Genomic DNA, 22447 nt, shown 5'->3' with positions numbered 1-22447 from the left:
GAAATCAAAATATAAATTAGAAAACTATAGACCCATTAGCCTGTTATCAGTCTTGTATTAGATGTTTGTGAAAATTGCGAAAAGTACATTGCGACTAACAAACTGGATAGGTATAAGTCTCGAGAACATGCTGGATTTAAAAAAGGTTACAGCATCATAGATCATTTACACAGGTATGGAATAAGAACTTTAATTGAAAAATCAAACGAGTACAATATAACATTCTGGATAGCTATGGTAGATTACTAGAAGATATTTAATTCCATAGAAATTTGGGCTAACCTTAACGCCTTAAGCAACAATAGAGTTAATGACAAATGACAAAAATTATTAAACATGTATATAACAATGGTACAAGGCAAATAGAAACAAGAAAAAACCAAAAATATACAGAGAGGGGTCAGACAAGGAGATTCTATCTCACCGAAGATAAAGGAGTGACGATAGACGGCGAAAACCTGAACCATCTAAGATTTGTCGATGATGTTGCGTTAAAAGCAAAAGAAAAGAAGAATTGCAGGAAATGCTATTAGACCTAAATACAATATCAAAAGGAATAGGATTAAAAACAAATGTCATAGGTCTAAGCGTGTTATTGCTAACACGCTTCAGGTCGTCAGTCCATCTAGTTGGTGGGCGTTATCTGCTCCGTATTGCTTTTTGCTGTGGTCTCCACTCTAAAATACGTTTTGTCCATCGGTTGTATGACAATCTGGCGACGTATCCTGCCCAATTCCATTTTAACAACGCAATATTTTCGATAGCGTCTGTTGTTTGTGTTCTACAACGTATTTCCTCGTTTGGGATTCAGTCTCTCAGAGAGACACCTAACATCTGGCGCTCCATAGACATCTGAGTCACAAGAATCTTATTAACTACCTTTTTTGTGAGTGTTACGTTTCCGCTCCATAATTGAGTACAGGTAACACACATTAGTCAAAAATTTTCCCTTTGAGGCATATGGGTAGATCCAATTTAAATACATAGTTTAATTTACCAAACGCTGCCCCGGCTAATCCTATGCGACGTGGGAGCTCACATGTCTGATTATCTCTGCTCAACCGAATTTCATGTCCTAGGTATACGATGTAGTCTGCACAATATTCCTTCAATCAACAGCTATATTTCGATTTAGCACCAGATTAGTCATTATTTGCGTCTGGTTCATATTAATCTTTAGTCCGACCTCCAAGGAAGCGTGATATAATTTTTCAAACATTATTATTGCATCATCCATACGATCGGCTATAAGGACGATGTCATCTGCAAATCTCAAATGACTGATCTTCTCTCCATTTATATTGATACCATTCTTGTTCAGATGTGCCTTCTTACAAGTATGTTCTAAAAGCGTCGTAAATAGCTTTGGAGAGACTGTGTCTCCTTGCCGTACTTCTCGCTGTATACAGAATTTATTTGTTTCTTATTCAGATAGTCTTACGCTAGCTATGGCTTTTTGGTAGATATATTTGATTATGTTAGTGTAGCGATGATCTATTCGGCATTCTGTCAATGCTTTTAACATTTTCTAATGGCTTATGATATCGAATGCTTTCTCGTAGTCGACAAATATCAGTGTCAATGGTTTGTTGTATTCTGCAAACTTCTGTATCAGGTTCTTTATCACGTAAGAGGTCGTTAGTCCTGTATACCGATATAAATCTAGCTTTTTCTCTAAGCTGATAGAAGTCTAATTTAGCGTCCAGTCTTTTTTTGATAATTTTTATAAAAAGTTTATATATATGTGAAAGCAAACTGATAGAACGGTAGTTTTTTTAGATCTGTTATGTCTCCTTGCTTGTGTAATAAAGTAATGACTGGATTATTCCATTGAGAAGGAGTTTTTCCTTGGTAGATGCATTCGGTGAAAAGCTTGGCCAAAGCCTGGATAATTTTATTTCCACCTAGTTTGATCGCTTCGATCACTACTCCGTCATCGCCAGGGGATTTGTTATTTTTCGTTTCTAAAAGTGCCGTTTCGATTTCGTATGGAGTTATTTCTGGAATTAATTCTGATCTCTGGTTTGTGATTTTGGGCAGGGGCTGATCTTGCCTTCGGTCGGTGCTCTCATACATTTCGCGATAAAAGGATTCGACAACTTCAAGGATTTTGGTTCTATCTGTATGTTTTTTATTTTGTACATATTTTCCTTGCCTATGTTGTTTGTATTTCGTCACAAAACTTTTAAACTTTTGTTTTCTTGAATTATTTTAGTTATTTCCCTTGTATTGTTTTCTATTACGTCTTTTCGGATTGACCGGTATATATCTTTATTTAATTTCTTTATTTTTGTGTAGTTGGAGCCGTATTTTTCCGTTAGCTGTCTTCTTTTACCTATTAGCTCTTGTTATAAACACAAATGTAGCAAAAACTAAATATCTAACAAACGAACTTCTAGATAAAACTGAGGTTTTATCTAGAAATCTTTTATTACTGTTCATAATTCAACAGTAATCTAAAATATTGCCATGTTAAAATTAAACTGAGCAAGATCCATGGGAAAAATGGACGACAACTGTTGGACAAAGCGAGTTGTTCAATGGAATAAATAAGAGAAGTAGATACAGACCTCAAACCAGACTGACTGATGACATCAAGTTAATGCCTGGCCATAAATGGATGTCAAAAATAACGAACAGAAATTAATGGACACACCTGAGGGAGACTTATATCCATCGATAGATGGAATAGCTGTTTATGATGATGATATTTCATCATCATAAACAAAGGAGTTGTTGTTTGGCATTTTAAAAAAGAATAAAGGAATTTGAGATAATGATCTCAATCAAATGATCCTTGTACTTGACGAAAATGATATGTATTAATATGATATACTTACCATGACCATGTAATGAAAGGGAAAGTGATGGAAGGATGCTGTTATAGCCTCCGACATCTGGCTCCGATTTTACTTTGTGCAGATTTGATGCTAATAATTCCTGTAAATTTAAACCGCGTTAATAAAAACATATTTGACTAAAATGTAAAAATAATAAAATGTTAAATTGGTTTGATTGTTTCTAAAAAAAATTATTAAAAAATTGAATGCAGTTAAACCTGGAAAACTAAGGATCTAGAAGGACTTTTACTGCTTAAAAGAGGTTTTTTGTTTATTCATTTTCCCAGCTACGCAACGATATTTAGTTAGATATCAGTTTTAAGATGACTTCTGTCTTCCTCTTTTAGATAGGATATAATATCGTAGGAGCTTTACTTTTATTTCCAGATTAAGGTTGTGGCTTTTAAACAGTTTGGCCATGTTGTTAAATGCACTGCAAGGATTCAATGTTCCCAATTTTCCAAGGCTTCACTAAATATTTCATCTGAATACTTCAAATTTTTATATACACATTTATAAAAAATACACAACATTTTTTAAATAAATTATCAAATATTGAATTTAATTCAAATAATACTTTGGTAAGTTTTGACATAAATAGTTTATTTACGAATGTGCCATTAGATAAGACTTTAAATATAGTCAAGACAAAATTCGATAGTGATGATACATTGGCAACTATAACAAGACTAAACATATCAGCTATAATGGAGTTATTAACAGTATGTACTGATAATACATATTTTCATCTAAATAATGAATTCTATAAACAAAATTTTGGTCTAGCAATGGGCTCTAATTTATCATCATTATTAGCCGATATATTTATGGAAGATTTTGAGAAAAAACATTTCTTAGCATCTGTTTTATTAAAAAATTATTATACTTTATCGTTTATAAATAAGGAATTTTCAACAATCGATCGAGTAGAACAGAACAACTTAGAACGAGATCCTACAGCATACACAAGAAATAATACGAGGAAAATAACAATACCATACATAAAAGGATTATCAGAAAAACTTAAAAGGATAGGAAATAAATTCAACATTTCCACAACATTCAAAACAACAAACACATTAAGATCTATTTTGTCTAAAACCAAACCTAACAATGAACAAGAAAGGACAAAGAATTGTATTTATAAAATACCTTGTGAATGCGATCAGTTTTATTTAGGTGAAATATCAAGGCCATTAAATGTTAGAATAAGTGAACATCAATCTTATATTAAAAATAGAGAATTTGATAGATCTCAAATATGTAAACACGCATGGGATAATGAACATAGACTTCAATGGAATGATTCAAATATAGTCTATAGTCTAAAAGAAACGGATGGTAAAAAGAGAAAAATCAAAGAAGCGGTTCTAATTCTAAATGAGACCAATCCTGTCGCAAATTCCTCGGCAGAATTTAGTAGGATCTGGTTACCCATATTAATAGAGGAAGTTATTTAAAGGAAAATACCAGTTTTAGTACGTCAGTAACATATAGAGGATACAGCATTTATGTTTTTTAAATAACAGACATATTAAATCAGAATTTGGTGTTTATTGAAAATAAACTAAATGTACGACCAAATACTTACCATGTCGGGATAGTATTAGGTAGGAGGTTTTTTCCTGGTTTTTACCTCATAATTTACTATTGAATCACTAACAGGAGAATTTTACTGTCATCGTGGCATGTGTTTGTCTTTTTACAGACGAATTTAATGCTATGATTTTTTCTGACGGATATTCTCAAGTTAAAGTTGATTTCATGTAATCGAATGAACTATCTTACAAGTAAAGTCGTCCCAGGAACGCAACTCAAGAATTTTTCACCAAGTAACAAAAAACAAAATTTGTTTAATTTACTAATGTTTGTATTTTGAGAACGATTTCCGAAGTGGAAATTGAAACGTCAATAAACGTATTATAACTTTTAATTGTGGCTTATTCCCATTTAAATAGTAATTACTTTAAAATGCCACAAGAAACTAGCTTCAGAATAATATTAGAATAGAGAAGGCTAGGAGTGCATTCAACGACATGGCCAAACTCTTTAAAAGCCACAACCTTAATCTGGATATAAAAATAAGGCTCCTACGATATTATATCTTCTCGATATTACACTACGGAGTGAATGCTGGACACTCACTGAAGCGATGGAGAAAAAAGTTGAAGCCTTCGAGATGTAGTTATACAGAAGAGTCCTAAGGATATCATGGACGGTCAAGATAACCTACGAGACTGTACTACGCAGAATGGGGAAAGATATAGAAGTGATGTATACGATTAAAAGGAGAAAGTTAGAATATCTCGGACACATAATGAGAAACGGCAGTAAATACAGATTACTGAAAATAATCCTTCAAGGCAAAGTATTCGGAAAGCTAGGACTTGAGAGAAGAAGAATATCATGATAAAAAAAACCTGAGGAAATAGTTCTCCACAACAACAACTAATCTATCTAAAGCATCAGTTAATAAAATAAATATAGCCAGAAGGATCGCCAATATTCGAAACAAATAGACACCAGAAGAAGAAGAACCGACAAATATCCACTAAATGAAATAAATAAAATATTAATATTACTTAAGTCTCTATAATTGAAAATAAATTCAAAATAAAATCCATCACAAGAAATGTTTAGACCATTAAAAATTAAAACAAGAAATGTGCACTCGGGTCTACAACCATAAATTCTTTCCAGAAAAGTCTCTCGCCTGAACTAAGACGAAGACGAATGCTTAAAGTGGATATTTTAAAACAATATATTTATAACTGATTTACAATATCAATAACTACATACAGTCCATCTAATTTACTTACCGTTGCACGTCATTATCATTGACAGAGATCGAAGTTGACATAGTTGTCAAAGTATAAAAAAATCCTGAATCCATTTTAAATCAAATAGGTCACATAATTATTGCAAAAGTGGATTATACAACAAAACAAATTAATATTTAATGTAAATCAATAAAAACAAAACAAAAGTTAAAAATATTCTTGTTAAAAACAATTTGAGCCGCTTGTATGCGTCGTATAAAGATGTAAAATGGAATACTTAAACAAAAACAACACTTTTTTCATTACTTATTAACATTAGTCAACACCGCAACTGTCAAATAAGTGTTACCAATTTATGCCAAAATATCTCCTTCGTTCGGTTACAGTTACAGTGTGTTCCGAACAAATGTTCTTCATAAAAACGCTTTATAATGCATTTATACAAATTAAATGAAACATATTATTATTGTGTATTTTGTGACAAATTAAAGTGATTCTAAAAAAGAACACACATACCGCCTAAATATTTCGTGTTGGTATCATGTGACCTCACGGGCTATGACGGGGATGACTTACAAAGGTAAGTAAATTAGATGAAGTATAAATATATACAACAACTAAAAAATTATACTGTGAAAGGCGTGTACGTGTCTTGTTTGAAATAAGATGAAGGTAATATTAAAAAAATAATTTATAAATATTATACAGCATTAATAATACCTACAAATGTGTATACAACAGAAAAAATTATGTTAAAGGCATAATATGTCAATAAACACCTTAATGTTAAAATTTATTCCTTATCAAAAATGTTTCAATCCGATCCTGTACATTTTGGTAGCTAATCATAAGCAGAATAATGTTGTATACGTAAAATGTCATAACAATAATATTATCGTTATAAATTGTGGTGGAATCTTGTTGAAGCTAAGAATAGGAATTAGAAAGAACAAGAAATTTATTGGCTATAATGTGTAATTAAACGATTAGGATATTAATTACTGCTTTAAGTCTTATTTCAAATTAATTTAATGTTTACGATATAAACTTCAGGGATTACTAAAAGGAAGTAAGACGTCGTTTTCAATGTTTTTTACAAGATAGTCTGTAGTATATTTATATTTTTAATCAATCAAACATAAAAAATGCTATTTTCTAAATAGACAGATAAATCAAAGTACATGATACTCGGAAATACAAACCAAAATAAGTTCACTTTCATATCGAAACATGAGAATATAAATTCGAGGGAGTGGACCATAGAGAAATTGGAAAGGAGGGGAAGAAAAATACTCGGAGCTAAATATAGAGGCAAAAGCAAGAAGGAAGTTTAGGTACGTCGAGCAAATAAGGGGCTAGAACTATATAATGGACCCACAATAGTATCTGCCGCTTCATAAGATCGCAAAGAGTTAGATGGATGGCACAAGGAGTGGTCTTCAGTACTGGTCGGGGAAGCTTCTTCTTCTAGACCGTAGAAGATGCTCTCTGGTGGTCAGTATGCTTACCGGTCACTGTAGACTCAGGCGGCACCTTCATCTATTTTAATTGGCGGATAGCCTACAGTGCCGTCTTTGTAATGAAGATTAAGAAACGCCAGCACCTGGCCTCTCAGAGGTGGCAGATCCTGTGTTCGGTCTGTATGCAAACGACCCAACTGAGAGAGTTACCCTTAAAGAGACTTGTCTTTCTGTGAGGCCACAAGGTTACTAAAGGATTAGACTCTTGGAATGGCAAGAAAAGCTCAGATTTGGAGCCCCTGCTGATAAAGCAGATATGGGAGCTCGGAACAGCCTGGACCCCAGAAACTTCGAAGACTAGGTCTTCGGAGGGGTGATAGATCTGATAGGGGTGATACAATGGATTCGTCTTAAGAGGTCTAAGTGTCTGACGGCTCACAAATCGGCCCTGCCCCGACCTACCATAACCATAACGGCACATGCCTTAAGAAGGATAATGAGAGAATGCCAAAAACAGGGTCTATTCAAGAAAAATAGCAAAATACAAATATGATTTGATAGCGTACAAAATCTTAGATGAGTAGAAGTTAATGACTGGCGAGAAGAAACAACAAACAGAGATACATATAGGAGAATAGTACACCATGATTAGACTAGATTCAATATGGATATTTTTGAAAAATGTAATACTTTATCCGCATTTTAGCCCTATACCTACATGACTGTAAAGCAATAAAAAAAATAATAAGGTTCTAAATATTTAAAACATTTACATCTAGTCACAAAGGAAATAAGTTGTAGGATAAGAAAATAATCTAGAAAATTTTTATGGATAGTCAATCAGTACTACAGGAAGATTTGCTTTTAATACTACTGATTGTTTGGATCAGTTCAGATTTATCAACTGATCTTATAAAGAATGAATTCGAGATCTTTTTTGAATTGGGGAGCTACGAAATGGGATCTTGTTGTGGCAAAATAGTTAATGTTATATTTTTACTCACATTAACTAAGATTTCATTTAGATTTTCAGGGTTTGGAAGAGAAAATGTTTGAACTGTGTTAGTTTTATTTTAAAGATCGTTTATTATGGACCAAGTTTCTCTTGCAATATTTATAGAGCTTCCCAAACGATTCTGGTATTTTATGCACTGAATGAGTACATTTTTTAAGCTGTTCTGATAATTTATAGATAGGTTCCTCTGTACTTGGAGATATACTCAGTGACAAAGACGTTGGTAGTAAATTTCATGATGTACAGTAGTGAACGCATATTTTTGGCTGATATGCGGATACCTTTGGTAGTCCAGGGTTTGTGATGTTTTAACTTAATTGTAATTAAAGGAAATGCCTTATTGAAAGTACAGACAAGCCTATCTAAAAAATCACTAAAATTATAGTCCAAGTCAATAGAGGGAAAGGGCCACCCAGAAGTCAAGCACAAATTTTGGAATTTACGAAAGTTCTGAGCGGAAAAACTCTAACTCTACCTAAACGTTTGGTTTTTGAGGATTGTTTGTTAAGAGTGCTCAATCAATAAATCGATAAATATTCTTTATTTCATCTGACTTTTACAAGTACTGAAATGCTTCAAATACAATCTATGATCAGTAAAAACTATAAGTACATAAAAACAGTTAACATAAAAACATATAAAATACACACAAAAACATACAAATTGTTAAAAAGATGCCTGCAAGTATTCCTCTATCGAATAAAAAATGTTTACCAGAAGTAAATCCTTAACTGTTCTCTTAAATACATAAATATTTGACGCTTTAACATAATTAGGTAATTTATTATACAAACGAACGCATGTTCGTTCTCTAAAAATGAAAATTTTGCTACGACTGGTCAAAAAAATGCTAATAAACATTTTCATTCAAAAAATGCTAATAAACATTTTCATTCAAAATTATCTCAGCTACATTTTTTATTTGAAATATTTTTTTCGACCCCGTAGAGATTTTTAATAAATCAATTTTTTTCGTTTCCCCCTACGAAAGTGCGTTTTAGAAGGAAGCCGGGGGTAAACTTTTGAAGAGTTTTTGGTGTCCTAAAATTAACATTCTTATCAAAATTCAGCTTGTTCGTATGTTTTTTAGAGGTACAGTGGAGTTTTAGAGGTACAGTGGATTTGTCTTTGACGACTGGAGTAATGATTGTTAATTAAATTAAAACTGATTCTATATTTTTATAAATTGATTGATATACCTACAGTTTGTATAGATAAATTTAAATATTAATGTATTGTTAAGGAATCTTGCTATTGTTTCATAAATAAAGTACCTTGGACGTCAAATATGTATTTTGTGGCAAAGTTGTGACTTTTGGTCAGAGAAATAAATAGATAACAAATTGAATAATAACGAATTCATAAAATTTCATGCATTATGTTAATATATCACATATTTATAAAATCACATGCGTTATGCAAACTTTGGTATAAAATATAACACAAAAAACATAGGTTTGGTAGTTTTATCATAAAAGGTAGTATAAAAGTGTAAAATATTTCTGTATATTTATGGAGTGGATACTTTTATCACAAGATATTTGGCTATCACGCTAAGATAAGTACCTTTGGTAAAACCTGGGATAATAGAAAATTGAAACTAAGCACAGGCTTTGTTACGTTTTTTGTGTACCCTGTGCTCAAGAAAAAGTAGACTAGCCGACTATGCTCTTATGTTGCTCTTGTGATTACACTAAAAATGGAATATGAATTTTTTATATCATACAACTAATACAAGAGTTGTCTTAATTCTCCATCATAATAATAAATTATGTAACTGTGTAAGTAACTTGTTATTTGAACTGTATCAATTTCGCCAAGTAACGGGCATGTTATTTCTTTAAAAGTTAGGTTATGTCCTTTAGCTGAAAATATGCAAGTATCAATTTGCATATTTTCCATCCATAAACTTTTAGAATTATTATTTTAACGGTCTTTTGGAATTGGGTCCGTTTGAATAAGAAGGCCATAAATTTTTTTTAAGCTTTTTACGTCCTTTAAACAAAAACACACACGTAAGTATCAATTTTCTTCATGGTTTGCTCCAAATTTTAGCACAGACACGTGCAAGTTCTTTCCTTAATTTCGGGTTCACTTATAAACGTGAGTAAACTGTTGGTTGTACGAGGTCATACATGACATATTAGAGGCAAGCAGAAATAGAAATATTGCAAATTTAGCAGAACGTGAGGTTGTTAAGAATCCTACAAGTAGAACGACAGTACGTATTTTGCAACTTGAATTTCATCGTTTAAACTCTGCGTTAGTCATAGACAGGGACGTATTTACTTATTTTTAATTTACGAGGGTTAACCAAATTCTAGTGAATAATCTTTATATTGTGACCTTAATCGTTTTTAAAATATAAAATTGTTTATAAAGTACTTTCTTTGACACATTAAAAAACATTGTATTCCAAAACAATTTAAACTTTTGATACTTATGTCTCATACGAAACACATGATATTCCATCACACAATGGTGATGGAATATATGTAAAATAAGAAAAATGAAACCTGAAAATATATGGACGAAGTCACAATCCTGGATATGAGAAGGTATAATATAATCACATTTTCATTTTGCTGTGGGTTTTGTATTTTTATATAGTACGAGTATTGTGAGTCGTTGTTGATGTTAATTCGCTTCCTTCTCTCTCAACGTATCCTTTAATCATGGATGTAGTCGTCAAAGGCGTCAAAAAAAGAAGAGAAATATAATGTTTACCAAAGAAGTCAAAATACTCTGTTACACAGATGACGCAATGTTGTTAGCCTAAGATACAGATAGTCTAAAAAGACTAATCCACGGATTCAACACAATGGCAGGTCTGCCTACTAGTAAGGCGTAAAAAGAACCCGTTGTAATTAATGAAAAAAATCTCGACATCAAGAAGGTAACGACTTATACCCAAGGTAAAACATTGGAATTCTATTACCATCATGAAAAATCACAAATTCTGAAAATGATGATTGTGATTGAGATAACTTACTTACTTACTTAGTCCTAAGCCTTTCTACCGTTAGGTGTAAGGCTGGTGGGGTTAAGATTTGCACTGTTGTCTCCATGCTATCCGGTCTTGTGTTAGATTTCGTGCACTTTCCCATGTCAATCCTTTCTTCTCAACTTCTTTTCTGATTTCGTCTAGCCACCTAACTCTTGGTCTTCCTCGTTTGTTTTTTCCTTGCATTCTCGTTTCAAACACTCATTTTGTTAATCTTTCATTCGACATTCGACATCATCTTAGTTGCCCCTCTACTATTTTTTTGTTTATTGGTTCTAGTTTTAGGTTTTGTCTGATTGTTTCGTTTCGTATTTTGTCTGTCCTCTTTCTGTTTGCTATTTTCCTCAGGAACCTCATTTCCATAGCATTGACTCGAGATTTTTGTCTCCCAGTCAATGTCCATGACTCGCTATTATAGATGATTGTAGGTCTAACTACTGATTTAACGACTGCCGTTTTTACCTTCTCCGGTATTTCTTTTTTCCCCAAAAATGTTGTTTTCATAGTGTTAAATAAGCTTCCTGTTCGTCCCATTCTCTCATTTATTTCCATGTCTTGTTTACCGTTTGATTCAATTATTGCTCCTAGGTATTTAAAATGTTCCACTTGTTCTAGTTGTTTTCCGTTTAATTGTATTGCGTGTGTCTTTCTCTTATTTGAAGTTATCATTGTTTTTGTTTTCTCTGTATTTATTTTCATATTTATGTTTGACAGTTCTTCTTCTAGGATTTCAATGTTGTTCTGAATGTCTTCTCTGTTTTCTGCTATCAAAACCATGTCGTCTGCAAATAGAAGCTCTGATAGTTGAGTCTGTTTCATTTGCCAGTATCCTAATGTTAGTTTTCTCATTCTTCTCTTGGCTTTCTTTATTGCTTTATCCAGTACCACTGAGAACAGCAGTGGGCTCAACACGCATCCCTGTTTGAGGCCTTGACTTGTAGTAAATTCTTCGGATTCCTCGTTGTTGGTTCTCACCGTATTTGTATTATTATTGTACATATCCTTTATTACATCAATTGTTATCCTGTCAACTCCTCTTTCCTTTAATGTCCTCCATACGTCCTTTCTTTGTATTCTGTCAAACGCCTTTTCCAGATCAATAAAGCATATATGTATTTCTCTATTTTTATTGATTACTTTTTCACTTATTTGTCTTATTGTGAATATGTGGTCTTGCGTGCTTCTGTCCTTCCTGAATCCACATTGTGGAAGGTAGGTTTATGTTAAGTAGTTTCAGCGTTAAAAGGTTTTTATTGATTTTTTCGGAACGCAGATTTTGAACATGTGTGATTTCCGAACTCACCGATTTAATTATATTTTAATATATTAGATTTTTTATACAGAACAAGAATATTAGAGGAGAAGATCGCTGGGAATAAAAAATTAGAAAACGATAACATCGAGTTAAGCTTGGAAAACTCAAGAATAACATAATTAACGCAACAACAGAATCACTTGGGGAGAGGAAAGTAACGAACACTAACATATTAAAAAAGAAAACACTATAGTTTAGAGAGGAAGTGAAGACAAAAAGTGAAGAAAAGAGGAAAGCCTTTTTACAATACAGAACACAACAAACACAACAGGCATATAACCACTATAAACAAATCAGAACTGAAACAATTAATTTAGTTAGACATATAAAAAAGGAACACTGGCAGGGCTTCTCAAAACAAATGGAATACGACTTCTACGAACTGACAGAAACGAAACACATTCAGGAGGAAACATGGGCAGACTACTTTCAATCCCTATTTACTAAAGTTAACGAAAATGAACCATCAACACCGGAATTGACGACAAACGAAGAAATAAATATTGAGGAAGAAGAGGTAAAGGAAGCATTAAGGAAATTAAAAAATAGAAGAAAATCACCGGGAGACCCCAGAGTACCGAACGAACTGCTAAAGTATGGCGGACCAGATCTAACCAAAGAACTATTAAATCTAATCCAAAAACTAATAGAACAAAATAGAATTCCTCAAGATGGATATCAAGCATCCTAATATCTCTTTTTAAAAAGCGAAACAAATCGGACCCAGAAAATTACAGAGGAATTAATTTATTAAACACAACACTAAAATTAACAACCAAAGTGATAACAAATAAACTGCATGAACCGCACCGACGCTGTATTTATAATGAGGCAAGTGTAAGAGAAATCATTAGAATACAACAAAACGGCATATCTATGTTTCGTGGACCTTAAAAAGGCATTCGACCCGGTTAAATCCACTTATTGTACGTAATAGAGATATCTCTAGGAATAAACAAAGCGCTCAAACATATCTAACAAAACAACACAATTAAAGTAAAAGTAGAAGAAGAACTAACCGACCTTAATGAAGCTTGCATTAGGATAAGATAGGGAGATTCCCTGAGTCCTCTATTGTTCAACCTGATTATGGATGAAATAACAAAAAGAGAAAAACAACTTAAAATATTCTGCTGACACAGAGAGGACAAAAAGGCTGTTCGAAACAGCAGAGATGAAAACACTTGATGGTAAGACACTATGGGACAGAGCTAGAGGTACAGATATACGATATAGATGCAAGGTGGAGAACATCAAGGACTGGGTAATAAATAGTGGAGTAGAATGGAACGATCATATAAGCCGAATGACAACAAATAGAGTAGTAAAGACGGCAAGAGACGGTTCGACATGGAACGAGAGATAGAACGAGAACTTACTGGAGGCTCATTGAAAAACAGACAGTCATGTCTACAAGAAGAAGAATAAGAAGATATTTTTTATAAAATCCACTATTAACCTGTTACGGTTAGTGCAATAATTCTAAATATAAAAAGTTTCCGGTTTCACTTATTGCACAGTGAATTTTGTTCGCTTTTCCCGACCTTAGATACTCCTTTTTGAATTATTTTTTTGCGGTATATCAACTAATTGGTAAAATATTTTTATATATATTTATTTGTAGACATGCTTATATTTTTCTATCGGCCAAGAAAGAGTAATTCGACTTTGATTGGAATGTCTGTGAAAAGTGCTTACTGATTTTTTTAAGTTCACTGAACTTCGGGTTAAATGGACTTTTTATTCTAGCATCTGCCTAAGTCAGGTGTTAAAATCATTATTTTGCAAAAGTTTTATTCAATTCAAGAATGTAATTCCAGCATTCTTAGAAATTTAACTTAAGAAAGATGGAATAGTGCAGAATCTATGGAATTGCGGATCATGTACGGTGAACTTTTGCTTAGGATAATTTTTTAAATTAAATAAATATATTTTTGGTTGAGATATCTCGGTTTTAACTTATCTACGAGGAATTTTAAAGTTATGCATTGTTTCACTTCGAAAATATATACCGGATTTAACTCGTTGTTATAATTGGCAATAGAGTCCCACAGTGATATGTCATACAACTTAATACGGTATACAGATATTTGAAGGTTCTAAAATGTATATGAGGAGTCCTCCTCAATCTTTTCTCCTTCGTAAAGATGTAGTGGCGTCATGTAATTTGTTTGACTATTTCTGCCCAATTATCTCTCTCCTGTGCGTGTTGTTTTGTTTCGGAGAATCAGTAACCAGTCATCTCCTTTATTTGGTCCGACCATCGTACTGGAGATCTTCATCTGGATCTATTTCCCGCTACGTTACCTTCAACTATCATTCGCTCCATGCCTTCTCTTCTTCTAGTTATATGTCCAAAATATCTCAGTATATTTTGGTTGATAGTTGTGATGAGTCTCGTTTTTATGTTAAATTCTGCTAGAATTGAGTTACTCGTGCGATGGGTGGTCCATGGTATGCACAACATTCTATGGTAGACCCACATTTCAAATGCCATTATACGCTTTGAATCGGCTTTTTTTATTATCCAAGTTTCTGAAGCATAGGTGGCGATAGGAAATATCAATGCTCGAACAAGGCGTAATTGTGTGGTTTTTGTAATGTCAGTGTTCTTATAAATTTTTGTGAGTTTAGCTGTTGCCGATCTGGCCATTGTGATGCGTCGACGGATCTCGTCTTTGCATCCTCCACTGTTAGTAATAACGGAGCCTAAGTAATTAAATTGCCTGACCACTTCGTAGCCTGCCATGATTCTTATCTCTGCCTGGTTTTTTCTGATTCTATCGATGATCATCACTTTAATTTTCTGCATATTTATTTTCAAACCGTGATCGTGCTGGTTCTAGCTTGCGTGGGGGAAGAGCTCTGAACTGAGTAGGGGCTTTTAGGCACTTCACGGAAGACGAACTGGGCGGGGGAAGTCCTCAACACCGACACGGCGCGTCCCAATGGCTGATAGACAACGTTCCTGTAGATATGCAGGACAGGTGCGAATAAGGTCCAACCAAATAAGTACCCGCGGATCAACTGAGGGCATGACATAGGGCAGCAGCTATATCATTATTGTACTGGGGCTGTATGATCCATACAGGTCTAGTGTGAATTACTCACAGGCGACAACTACATCTTAGATCAACCGGCTGTGAGACTGCGATCAGGCAGGTAACGGGAAACCACCAGATTATCTTCCCAGAGGGCGTCATGAAATGACTAAGTAAGAAAAAATATGAGAGGTAGCTGATGTTCAATGAAAATCTAGTGAAAAAGCACACTTTCCAAAAAAAAAAACAGAACCTTCTATGACCTTCTTCTTCTTTTTTTGGTGCCTATTCGTTTCGAATACTGGTGATCATTCTGGCTATAATTATTTTATTAACTGATGCTTTAAATGGATTAGTTGTTGTGGAGAACCATTTCCTCAGGTTTTTTAACCATGATATTCTTCTTCTCCCAATTTCTTTCTTTCCGAATACTTTGCCTTGAAGGCTTATTTTTAGTAATCTGTATTTAGTGCCGTTTCTCATTATGTGTCCGAGATATTCTAACTTTCTCCTTTTAATCGTATACATCACTTCTCTTTCTTTCCCCATTCTTCGTAGTACAGTCTCGTTGGTTATCTTGTCTGTCCATGATATCCTTAGGATTCTTCTGTATAACCACATCTCGAAGGCTTCAAGTTTTTTTCCACGCTTCAGTGAGTGTCCAGGATTCAACTCTGTAGGATAATATCGAGAAAATATAACATCACAGAAGCTTTACTTTTACCTCCATATTAAGGTTGTGGCTTTTAAAGAATTTAGCCATGTTGGTGAATGCACTCCTAGCCTTCGCTATTCTACACTTTACCTCTTGTGAGTGATTTTATTGTTCGTTTACTTTTGTTCCCAGATAGGTAAACTGTTTTACTCGGTTCACTGGTGTATTATTGATAAGCAGCTGGACGTCTCTAATTTTATTTTTGCTGATGTCCATAAATTTAGTTTTTGATATGTTTACTTGTAGTCCAAATCTTTCACTTGCTTCCTTTACTTTGTCTATTAGTTGCTATAAACTGTTTAAACTGTCTGCAAAAATAACTGTTTAAACTGATGTTGTTTAGGCGTTCTCCATTTAAAAGGATTCCATCTTCGTAATTTTATAAGGCTTCACTAAATATTTCCTCTCAATATAGGTTGAATAATATAGGTGAAAGTATACATCCTTGTCTAACGCCTCGCAGAATCTGGATTGCTTCCGTCGGTTCATCTCCAAGATTAGTTCTTATTGTGGCTGATTGGTTCCAGCATAAATTTTGTATTATAATCCGGTCTTTATCATCTATCTATTTGGGCTTTTGTTAGAACATCCATCATTTTTCTGCGCTGTACTGTATCAAATGCTTTTTGGTAGTCCACAAAGCAGGTGTAGATATCGCAAGTTATATCTCTGCATCTTTGGAATAATACCTGTAGACTAAACACCTCTCGTACCTAAGCCTTTCATGAATCCAAACTGTGTCTCTTGTATTCTTTTTTCGCATAGCTTGTATATTCTGCGATGTTTGATTTAAAGAAAAAGTTTTAGTGTATGGCTCATTAACCTATATTCTCCACACTTTTTCGCTCCCTGTTTCTTTGGTAACGTAATAAATTCTGAAACTATCCAATCTTTTGGAATATTGCCTGTGTTATAGATATTATTGAAGATTTTACATAGTATTCTTAAAGATTTATTATCAATAAGTTTAAGAAATTCAGACTGTACAGAATTTGTCTGGTCCAGAATCTATGATCAATAACAAGAAACAAGCTGAGATATTGCAGCGGACAGTTCTCCACTCCCTTTTTCAGTGACGGTATTTTACAAGTACCATGATTTTAACGGGTTATACTTTCTTAGTTCACTGTGTATGTCATCTACTAGTTGAATCATCAAATTTAGAGCTTCTTTTGCAATTTGTTCAAGTTTTAGCTCTAAATGATAATAAACAATGGAAAAATCGTTTTAAGAAAAAAAATGCTATCTGGTTTCCTATTACTCATAGAAGGTTCTATTTTTTTTTAAAGTTTGTTTTTTCGCCAGCTTTTCATTGGGCCTATATACAAGTGTATGATATAAAAAAATGTCAAAGTTATTATAAATGTTTATAAGCTAAAAAGTCATCCGTTTTTCAAACTATTTTTTAATAACAAATTTAACAAAATCTTGAGATTTTTTAATATATCTTATAAACAAAGCCTTAAAGAATTTAAGGTACTTAATACTTTTAAGGTATTTGGTGGATCCGTTTGAAATTTTACATACTTTAATAACTCATTAAATGCCACAATTTTCAATAGTTATATTACATGACACTATGTAAAAAACAAGGTTATTAACATTTATAAATTCCTGAAAAAATCAGGATTTTTTAAAATATCTCGGTCAATTCCTTATCCTTTTTTTATTTTGAAACTCAATATTAAAGAACTTTTTATGATCTATAACTTTTATTTGAACGATTTTTTTCTAAAACTTATAAAAACGTTTTTTTCGAAACAAACTATTTTTTTTTTACTTTTTACGATTGTTTAAGAAAAAAAAAACAAAGCAGAGTTAGCAGAAATTCGTCACATAATTGTCATCAGCTACCCCTAATATGCTTTTTAGAACCTTCTGTATAATATGTTTTCAACTATTTTTTTCTTGACTGTGGCAGACCAGTTTAATGTGAAAAACTGTGAGAAAATCACGTAAAAATCTTAACAGATATTAGACGGTTCTAAGAGCTATATGGAGAGTAGATGATCAGAAGTCCGTAAGGACGTACTGGCTTCTCTTGTTTCTTAAACTTAAAAAGTGAAAAAAATAGTTTTTGTCTATAAAACGTTTTTTTATATATTTTAGAGTAAAATGGTTCAAGTAAAAGTAGACCATAAAAAGTTATGTAATTTGGAGAGTATCCAAATTAAAATACATAAACAATTGTCCGAGATAATGCAAACCTGCAAGAAATCATTATTTTTGCAGTAATTTATAAATGTTAATAACTTTGTTTCTTGCATAAGGATATGCAATATAGCTAATTGAAATTACAGCAATTAATGAGTTGTGCTAAATATCATCTAGATAGGGCAAATAGTTTATAAGTCATTTATATATTAATTTGTTTATCACGAAGAGCGATTATTTACAACTGTACTTACTCAAACAGTAACTCTTCAGGTATTTTGTAAATTGCAATCGATTCTTTAAAGCTTCAGTTTTAGGGTATATTAAAAAAACTTCAACATTTTATTAAATTTTTTATTAAAAAACAGTTTGAAAAAGGGCTGGCTTTTTAGCTTATAAACATTTATAATACCTTTGATATTGTTTATGCCACACGCTTATAGTAGGCTCCATGAAAAGCTGTGAAAAAAACACACTTTCCAAAAAACAGAACCTTCTTTGACCAATAGGAATCAAGATAGCATTTTATTCTTAAAATCATAGCGTTTTATTCTTAAAATCATGCTTATATTGTTTATTAACATTAAGAACTGAAAATTGAAATGATTCTAATGGCGTATACAGTAAAGGGGTAAAAAGTTAAAACTCGTTAAAATGGTGGTAGTCATAAAGTACCGCCAATAAAAAGTGGAGAGGCTCCGTTTTTTTTTTAGACTGGAACTGGAAGATCCTTCATTTTTTTTAACTGGGGAAGCTTAACAAAATAATAAGAGTTGTGCTATTTTCACCTCTCGGAGAATCCAGGAAAAATAAATGAATTGAATTTTTTCATAAAAAATTTGACTATTTGTAACAACATTAAATTAAACATTTGTAACAATCAATCATTGTAACAATTCTTACAATTTATAAACAATTAAACATTTGTAACAATTACGTTAAATTTTGTGTAACATGTTTATAAACAATTACACATTTGTAACAATTGTTTTTTTTTTTTTTTTTTTTTTATGGCTTCGGCAGTTTGCCATACAGCCAGTTACATGATCTTTTAATCTCATTAGGTACAGTAAAAAGTTTATGAGTTATTTGAAATCGAATAGACTAAAATAGATAAATTTACAACATTTAACAAAAAGAAGAGAAAAAATATAAATAATACATACTTTGTAACAATTAATTATGTTAAATTTTTTGTAACATGTTTATACATTTTAAGTAACCTAATAAATTGTCCGGAACAAAATTTTGTCAAGAAATGCTTTGTTAAGGTTATTTGGAAAATTGTAAGAATGTCTTTATTTTATGTATTTAGGACAGGCTATCAAGAAGTACTTTATACAGTCTACTATATTGCATATTTGGCATTTTGGAGGTTCACTATTTGAGAAGAGATAGGCGCGAGTATGCCTACAGTGTAGTCGTGTAATAATAATTTGAGATCTTCTACTTCTAGCAGTCGACTTCCATGAAGAAATGTCACTGTTGATGGTTATGAGTTTAGAACTGGAATCATTCCACTCCCGATTCCACACACTAACACCTTATTTTACACTTTAACACTTTTAGATCGCTAGGGACACTCCGACACTCTGTTTCTGATGCCTCATTGGTGATAGCGTTACGCGCACTAATATCTGCTTGTTCATTCCCTTCTACTATATGAGATGGTATCCAAGGAAGTGGATTCTTCTGAAATATTCTTGAGCTTCCATTAGTTCGGCCTTGATCATTTTCTCAATGGGATGTTTAGGGTATACATTTTGCATAGCTTTGACTGCGCTGAGAGAGTCGGAAAGGACTAGACAACAAGGGATGCTTTTAATATTTACGTGTTTCATGGCTTTAAATAAACTAAATAGTTCTGCAATATAGACGCTGGAGTTTAGAAGAAAATTTAAATTAAAAAGGGTATATTTAAATTTTATTTATAAGTGTATGTTATCTATATAAATATATAATTATAATTATAAATTATTAAAATACATTTATTTCTTTTATTTTACTTTATAATGTTTGTTTTCTTTCAACAAAACAATCGAGTGACTCACACTGAGGAGTAGGCAGATTGAGACCTCAGTACCGTTTAACGGTTCTCGTATTTCTGGAGAACAAGGTACTGGTCTACTGGTACCAAAGAATATAGACGCTTATATATTCTTTGCTGGTACGTCACGAGTGAGGGGAGTAGAGTAGGCAGATTGAGATCCCGAACTCGAACGAAACCATATCCGTTCTGATAATGGCTCCCTTTAGAAAAATACAATTTTTTTATTAACATGGGTGAATCAAAATTTAAAAATTTATTCAGCCCCACTTTTTTGCAAGAACTTATAAGTTTCTGGCACCCACACGTTAACTTTTAGCAGTCTTTTATGCAAGAAAATGTTATTTGCTCAATAAAAACCCTATGACAAGAAGGTCTGTTGATCGGATTGGTACTACCTGTCCTTTACTGAATTCTAACTCCAATATAAAATGATTTTGTAACTTCAGTGTTTCATTCATTCATTCATTTAATAGCATGTTTAGCAAGAAATAAAACCTAGTTTATTCAAGATTTTTTTATGTTAATAATGATAATTAATATTTAAATGGGAATAAGCCACAATCAAAGGTTAAAGTAAGTTTATTTGACGTTTCAATTTCCACTTCGGAAATCGTTAATAATGATATTTGCGCAGATACACAAAATACAAAAAGTCTTTCAAGTCATACAACGATTGACTCATTGAATAATCGTAATGAGTTCTAGGTACTAGCAAATAAAGAGAACCGAGCAGAAATCAATAAATTATTAAACAATAGACGATAATCTATATCACCTATTGTCACTAACGAGTTAGTTAATTGTTAAAAAGAATAGTGAGTAAGTTAGTGTAACCATTGTTTGTGTCGTTAAACAGCTGACTTTAGCAGCCTATAAACTTTTATAAGTGATACTTAAATATTTTCATAAAATTAGTAGCGCCAGATTTTATTATACGTACTGAATTACTAACTGCAAAATGATGAACTATAAAAATAAATCGTCAGTCTAAAGTTATCCCAAAATCTGTAAATATCTGTATTTTTGCAAATTTATCATGCCTTCCATAACACGGCATAATGGTCTGGTGCCTCCAAAAGAAAAAAATAGTTCTAGAACCTTTTCTTTAATGAAGAAAATAAATGAGATCAGTTTGCAACATGACCGTTTACATCAATTTTTCAGCCAAATTCTTTCTAAGAGTAATCCACATCAACTACACTACACTTATTAGCAGTTAAGCAGCCACAACGTGTTTCTCTCTTTCACTCTCAATGGACATCATCAACAACTAATACAATAATCGAAGATACTACGGTTAACTTAGCCTTTCTGAGTTTGTAACTGTGACAAATCATACTCCTGATACTAACTAAGCACTGAAATTATTATACTTACACAAAAACTTACTTAACAGCTAATAATTTACTAAATAACAGCTAATAAAATAGTGTACTTAAGAGATAATAAAGCATTCTTCTTTTAATGCCATAAATATTTCCCAACAAGTTTACTTTAAATCTTCACTACTTCGTCCAGTCGCTAAATTCATTAGGATGTCAAATCACGAATACACGAGGAGATTAACATTTTCAAAACCAGAGGACACAAGAAGTAGAGGACGACTACGAAGGAGATGGATTGATGATGTGGAAGAAGAGCTACATATCCTAAGGTTTAGAAGATGGAGGGAAGTTGCCAGGAATCAACAGGAGTAGCGACTTCTTTCTGAGCACGCCAAGATCCGCAACGGATTCTTGAGCCACTTATGATGATGATGAATTAAATTCATATAGCAGAACTTTCTTGTTTCTAATAACCATAATTTTGACCATAGTCTTTTTTTTATATCATCAAATAAAACTATATATCTTTTACAATTATTGCTAGTTTCTTTTTATTATTCATAGCATAGTGGCAAACATAAACATACAACGCGGGAACCAGTAGAACTGAGAGATTTGTCCGTGAATGTGTAGCATTAACGAATTTGTCTGAAGACACATATGACTATATAGAGCTAACAACGGATCTGTCCGTCGGTCATACACGCAGGACAGATCCGCTTGTGAATAGGGCCCTTAAGCAACACAT

The 22447-nt window shown here is 32.7% G+C and overlaps 1 protein-coding gene across 2 annotated transcripts in view; it reads right to left on the bottom strand.

The window, feature by feature from the left end:
- The window catches only part of LOC140448119 (forkhead box protein L2-like), a 132278-nt gene that overhangs the window by 78115 nt on the left and 31716 nt on the right, over positions 1-22447 (bottom strand). The window contains exon 2 of one of the 2 annotated variants that reach the window (XM_072541195.1): positions 2841-2940. The exons of the other annotated variant lie outside the window; for it this stretch is intronic. Coding sequence (XP_072397296.1) covers positions 2841-2940 — 100 coding nt within the window. The remainder of the gene's footprint in view (positions 1-2840; positions 2941-22447) is intronic. 2 annotated transcript variants of the gene reach the window in all.

The sequence above is a fragment of the Diabrotica undecimpunctata genome, chromosome 8 (assembly GCF_040954645.1).
Source record: "Diabrotica undecimpunctata isolate CICGRU chromosome 8, icDiaUnde3, whole genome shotgun sequence".
NCBI classification, from domain to species: domain Eukaryota; kingdom Metazoa; phylum Arthropoda; class Insecta; order Coleoptera; family Chrysomelidae; genus Diabrotica; species Diabrotica undecimpunctata.
The sequence above is the reverse complement of the archived record's forward strand: the minus strand, read 5'-3'. Positions and strand labels throughout refer to the sequence as shown.